The sequence below is a fragment of the Anolis carolinensis genome, chromosome 1 (genome assembly GCF_035594765.1).
Source record: "Anolis carolinensis isolate JA03-04 chromosome 1, rAnoCar3.1.pri, whole genome shotgun sequence".
NCBI lineage: Eukaryota > Metazoa > Chordata > Lepidosauria > Squamata > Dactyloidae > Anolis > Anolis carolinensis.
The window spans coordinates 199,474,727-199,481,414 of record NC_085841.1 but is presented as its reverse complement, the minus strand read 5'-3'; the positions used below and the strand labels follow the sequence as shown (position 1 = coordinate 199,481,414).

The following is a 6,688-nucleotide window of genomic DNA, read 5'->3' as shown; positions in this document are numbered from 1 at the left end:
ATGGGCAACTCACAGGGAAGAAGCTGAGATACAAGCTGGAGAACCCAAATGGGCAGTTTCAAAATGAACAATTGCATCCAGTGACATGAAGAGCAGAAAATGGTGAGGGAATCTTTGGCGTTTTTGCGTGTCCTTTTCAGCTGTCATCAGTCTTGGAATATCCCAGTGATAAAGGAGTATGGGATCTGAAGTCCATTTGAGGGCCAAAGGTTCCAAATGTTTTTTACATTTGTTTCCACTGCATAAACCTCAACTGATATAAATCAAGACTGGTTGCTTTTACATATACAATGGAATTTTATTTCTTCCATTACATCTTAACAATTTCACAAATACGAAAGCCCGTATACATCTGTCAGTGTGTGTGTGTGAGAACAGAGACCCGTTGCCCACATAAAACGAAAGAACAGGTTCAGTAGACGATTTCAGAAGTGTAAACATAATGCACAAGTTTGATGCCTCACAATTCAGGTGCTTAATGTTATAAACTATCACTACAGCTTTTACCAGGTGAACTCTCTACACATTAGCTAAAAGGTTTCTAATTTTTCATTTAAGTTTTGAATAACCATTTTCAGCCTGCCACCTTCTTGGTGCTTAATCTTCTTTCCAGATATATACACATATAATAAATACATTTCTGATTTTGCTTTTTTGAAAGGACACTTAAACAAGTCATGAGAAATTTACAGTACAGTACATATAAATTGAAGTGCAAAAAAATAGCTAGTGATTACCTTCCGGTGTTTGGTCCCAGGTATCCATAGATAAGTCCCTTAAGGCTTTTGCAATGAGAACATACTTCATATTCCATGTCGCTGGTTGAGGAACATGGGCCTTCTATCACACCTGCCTCCTTCCTAACAACCCTGTCTTGGTGTTTCCTATTCACCTGATCTGCTTTCAAGACCAAGTAAGGTTACATGCAGCATCGCTTATACACTAAAGGAGCATCCTGATCTGTGAATGACTATCTTACTCTAAGAAGTGCAGTTTGATTATTTTTGTTAGTGCTTCCGAAGGACTAGTCATCTGTAGCCACCGTTTGATTTGATTAAAAGGAATGGTAGGTAGTTGGTTGCCTTTTCTCAGCAGCCACTGCGGGGCAATAAAAGATGAATACCAGGACACATATTTGCCTGTCTGAGGTACGCTAGGGTCAAAATCAATGGTCGTCACCCAAAGCCCTTTCACACTGCATTATGATTCCCCAAACTATTATGGCTACATCCACTGGGATACTGGGATTAGCATCTTGAAGGGATGTTTAGAATCATTAACCAGATAATTCTCCTCTGGTGCCTCTAACCAAATTAGAAATCACAGGACTTTATAGGGTGCAGCCATAGCAGCTAAAGTGGAATCATAAGTGCTATATTTGTCTTGTGTGAGAAGGCCCCCTTTTTGGTGCTATATTGTCTAATAGCAAAGGCAATGTGTAAATCTATCCTTGAAGGAGAGGTGTCTAATGAGATAGAAAGCTTTCAACAGACATCCTATAAGCAAAAGGATCAACATTTCCTTGCCTGGTTAGACCTAATAAACTGGGTTCAGCTAACATTGAAAGAAAAAAAAACCCTGGTGAAACAGATCAGAAACTGCCAGTGTCTTGACTAACAACTCAAGTGTAAAACACCCAAAACACCATGTAAATATTTCATTACCTATGATGGCTGTCTCTCGTCCCAACAATGTTTATAGTAACAATATTCTCTTTCCCTACCCTAGATTCTCAAGATTTATATCCTGCTACCTTCCAGTCCCCAGGCACTTTAAATGCACTCTATAAATAAAGATTATAACTCCACCTGTTAAATAAACAATTTTAGGTCATTGTGAAATAAAAATATATTGGCTTTGGTAGATATTCTTGAGCAGCAGCCAACTTATGGTCCAGCTGTTGAACAAGGCAGGGCTCCCCTCTTCCCACTCATCAAAAAGATCTATGCTGGAAGTACAGACCTAACGTAACCTGTCCCTGCCTCATAAATTATTGCCCTGCCCTTTTGGTTGGTGTTGTATGAGCTTGCCATTGCCAGCAAGGATATTTCTCCCTTGCATACATAAACCTTCTTACCCAGAAGGTAAAAGAATAGAAGATGTAAACACGCAGCCCATGTATAGCCATGGTCAGATTTCCCCTCCCACTATTGTTGGACTAGGGCCACTGCATCCCATATAAACTAGATATGCTCTCACACTGAATTAGCATGGTCAAGTCTTTAAAAACACAATGCCAAGTCAACACTTCCTAATTTAAACCCTTATAAATAAAGAGTTCATAGGCAACTGAACTTGGTTCTTTCTAAAATGTTCTTAGCAATGCTCCACGGTCTGGCCATGAAATAATTTAGAGCAATTCAAGGCTGGCGAGGAAGAGTCTAAACAGGCATTTAATTTGGGGCTCTCAACAGCCAGAAGCTATTCAACCTTCCAGAGAAGTCTTTACAAAAGACAGAATCCTATGCTGTTCCTTCATTTAGGCCTGGTAACTAGTGTACTTTCCTTAGGCGCATCAGTAGTTTGGGCACTTCTTCTTGCAGGAAGCCATCTTACTTCCAAATAAATTAAAGCAGATGTAAAAAAAAAAACTGGCCAAGAGCTCCTCCTCCTCCTCCTCTCTCCTTCCCCAACTATTAAATTAAAATAATATTAACTGCCTCAAGCAGGAGGAAATGGAATGCAATTTTTCTTTCCTCAGAAACTAGAGCAAGTTTTTTTTCTTTTAGAGAGAACAAAAACAAAATTCAAAATATATCAATGATCATTAAATGAATGCTGCTTGTTAATGTAGAAATTGACTCCAAAACATTTCTCCATATAGCTTGAAGCAGGCAGAAGTGTTTGAATGGATTTCGGTGCTTCTTTAGCGAGTTATTGTTAACTCAGGCGCCTTTCCTGCCAAGCCTTCCTAGGCATTGTAGTCCTTCCTGAAAACGAGCCTGTCAGGTTTTGCCACAGAGCAGGCCTTAAATATTTAAAAAGCATGTGCTGCATCAGATTACCATCACCAAGGTGAAGGGAGCGGCCGTTTCAAGCTCCCATTTCAGGATTTGCCACCAGAACACAAGGACAGGATTCAATGCAGCGGTAGATTCAAAACCAAGTCTTATTCGCTCCCTGCCTCCGATGGCTGAGCACTGCTCTCCAAAGGAACTGGGCCATCTGGACTGGGGGGATTTTCAAGGGTTGTCGCAGGTACAGGGGTTTCTCTGGAGGCGTCACCACCCCCTTGATCCAGAGGGCTGCCTGCTGCAGAACCATGGCTATTGTTGGTTTCCTATGATAGGGAGGGGGGAAAATGCCTGTTAAAAATGTGGTTATCTTTTTTTTACATTGACTGCCTAGGAAAAACAACACATACTCTGCCAAATCAGGTAAGCCAGGCAGCTTCTTCAACCAAAAACATTCATATGCACATGGAACAGCGCACAAGCATAAAAGCCATAAGGAAAAAAGCTGTCATATCAAGGTAACATATCAGTTAGAAAGCAAGAAGACAATGAGAACAAGAACAACTTACCTTTCTTATGTTTTCCTAACTGTTCTTCCCCAAGAAGCATGCAGGAAAAAAGCTGATTGTATTTTAAGACCAAAAAAGAAATGTACCAAAAATTCAAGAAACCCAAATATTCCAAAGGCAAATGACAAGTTCCAGTCTAAAGGAGGTGCACCTATTTTTTCATTGACATATTTTCCACCTACTTTGCAGTAAAGCCACGGAGCGTCAGCACTTTGCTATTTCTAGAGCAGAATTATGAATATTTCAACGGACTGACTAAGCAGCCGGCCCTTCTTAATGTATTTTTCTGCCTGCCGATTACAACAGTCGAGGGAATTGTTTCTTTAAAAGCTCTCCTTCAGAATATGCAAATAGACATTCAGAGAGCAAAGTTAACTTTACCCCCCCCCCCAACCCCATATCCAGACATTTAATAGCCCACCAACTCCATGGCAGGCTTAAATAACTCATACAGTCTAATTTGAATGCAAGCTACATCTAGGGCAATGTATACAAGGACAGCAGCTTGCACATGAAGATCCCATTAAATTGCATTTCAGCTACAATAGTTTCCTTCCCAGCTTTGACAAGCTAATGCCAATTTAAATAAGGACAAAGCAATGAATCTAATGCTGAATCCTTGGGGATTAATTATCTTAAATGAAGCTGCCATTTGGTGCGACTTACTTTCACAGGGAACATAAGTCACAAGTCTGGGAAATAATAGCTTTTAATAATCTGGCAAGCAACTACTGTCGACCCTCCACCTTTGCTAGGGTTAGGAGCACAGGACCCTGCAAAAATGGGGAACAAGGGTTTGTTTGTTTTTTGGTTTTTTTTTTAACTTAAGAGGCAGCACCTCTCTAAGGCTGGATCTACACTGCCGTTTATCCCAGGATCCGATCCCAGATTATCTGCTTATCCCAGATTATCTCGCAGTGTAGACTCATACAATCCAGTTTAAAGCAGATAATCTTGGATCAGATCCTGAGTTACAGGACAGTGTAGATCCAGCCTGTTTAGGTCCTCCAGAGTGATTCTATGATCAATTTTCACCAGATGTTGACTATAAGGTTGTACTGGCGAACCTAGAGAGTTGCTCTTTCTAGAATATCTCAGCCCTCCAGTGCAATTTGATGGTCAACCTCTGATGGCTTCTGGTAGAAGTTGACTATAGAATTGCACTAGAGGACCTAGAGTTTCCTTGAGAGAACACATTAATCAAATGTACAAATAATCAAATGTGCATTGGGGGGAGGGGACTTCATTTGTGTTACATAGGAGCAATTGTACAAAGAATTAGGGTTTACCAAACAGAGGTTAAAAATGACCACATAAGAAACATAAGGAGATGCCTAGAGGCCTTTCATTTTCTGTCTTTTGCATTAGCTACCTAAACGTCCTGGGAGGCTCCAAAGTAGAGAAATATGGAGAAAGCAATCTTTTCATGTCTTAACCCTGAAATTTGATGAGCTATATGCTTTATAATAGGAGCCCACCTGGGGTGGTGTTTTGAGTGATGAATTAGGATTCTGGGAGACCAGGGTTAAAATCCCTGCTCAACTCTAGAAATCACTGAGTTTCCTTGGCAAACCATACTGTCTCAGCCTTAAAGGAAAGCAATGGCAAAACTCTGCATACATATGCAAGCATATCGTCAAGATATCCTAGGAATGGCTCACCATGAGTCAAAGTTGTCTTCAAGTCATATAACAATAATAATAAATGCCTCCCAGTAGAGAGGAATCATACAGCTGATCTACCATATCCCCTGTAATCCTACATGAATTTGTCTAACTCTTTAAAACCCCTACTAAATAAGCACAGCCACTATCTTTTATATGATGCATTTCATAGAGATTAAGAAAGTGGTGGTGTGAGACACAACTCTAGTTTGTCAGTCAATTTGCATTAGGAAGACCCTGCAAATAATGCAAGGAAATGGATGGAAGTAATAAAGGAATTTGGAGAACTGGCAGCTTCAGAATAAACCCTAATAAGACCAAAGCTCTCGCTAAGAACATTTCAAAGAAAAAACAAGATTTAATAATGAAACAATTGGGCATACAAATAACTTCAAAAATTAGATATTTAGGACTGACCCTGACGACAAGAGATCCCCAACTACTTAAGAATAATTATGAAATAATTTGGAAAGGATTAAAGAAAGACATGGAAAATTGGAAGAATATAAAAATATCATTATGGGGAAGAATATCGTCAATTAAAATGATCATCCTCCCTAAGATGCTCTTCCTCCTGATTATAAGAAATCAAAGAAGCTTTGAGGAATGGAATAGAGACATATCCAGATTTATTTGGCAGAGTAAAAAACCACGGATAAAAAGAAATAACCTAATAGATGACGGGAGAAGAGGGGGCTTTGCAATGCCAGATCTGAAAACTTACTACGAAGCATGCAACCTGACGTGGCTAAAAGATTGGATGTTACTAAAAAATAGAAAGATCTTAAATGTAGAGGGCTTTGATCTCCGTGCAAGTTGGCATTCATACCTTTGGTATGAAAGAACAAAAACTGAAAGAAACTTTCATAATCATTTCATCAGATCGGCCCTATTTTAAAACATGGAACAAGTATAAAACAAGACTATATGACAAGACTCCAAGATAGGTGTCTCCTTTTGAAGCAACACAACATAGACTACTGGGATGGACAAGCTGGCCCAGCTATGGAGAAATAGTAAAGAAACAGGGAACGGAATACATACTAAAAATGCAACAAGAAATGAAAGAATTATATACAAATATTTCATGGCTCCAGTATTGGCAAATCACAGAGTAAAGACAGAATAAACAATTTTATGGGGAAAAAATAATCTTTGGGATATTCTCGGAAGGAAAACTAATCACAAAAATATATAAACAACTGTTAGAATGGAACACCGAAAATGAATTAGTCAAGAACTGCATGATTAAATGGGCAAAAAACATAGGTAAATAAGTATCAATGGAAGAATGGGAGAACTGCTGTAAAAGGAAATTGAAATTTACTTATGCATACAATCTTAAAGAAAATTGGATGAAAATGTGTTATAGATGGCACATAACGCTGAAGAAATTAGGAAATATAAATAAGACTATGAAAATAAATTGTTGGAAATGCGAGGAAGAAGGATCTTATTATCACCAGTGGTGGAATTGAAAAAAAGCTAGGGAATATTGATT

At 39.0% G+C, this 6,688-nt stretch overlaps 1 protein-coding gene across 4 annotated transcripts in view; it reads right to left on the bottom strand.

Annotated features, from left to right (window-relative positions):
• Nucleotides 1-273: 273 nt before the first annotated feature.
• mfsd6 (major facilitator superfamily domain containing 6) overlaps nucleotides 274-6,688 on the bottom strand; it is a 60,227-nt gene continuing 53,812 nt past the window's right edge. Inside the window, exons 7-8 of one of the 4 annotated variants that reach the window (XM_062963762.1) lie at nucleotides 3,524-3,575; nucleotides 3,126-3,280 (exon numbers count right to left, since the gene is read on the bottom strand). In XM_062963762.1, the coding sequence (XP_062819832.1) occupies nucleotides 3,267-3,280; nucleotides 3,524-3,575 (66 nt within the window). In that variant the 3' untranslated portion in view covers nucleotides 3,126-3,266. Of the gene's footprint in view, nucleotides 3,281-3,523; nucleotides 3,576-6,688 lie in introns of all 4 variants that reach the window. The other 3 variants (XM_008104777.3, XM_062963769.1, XM_008104776.2) reach the window with 3 other exon arrangements.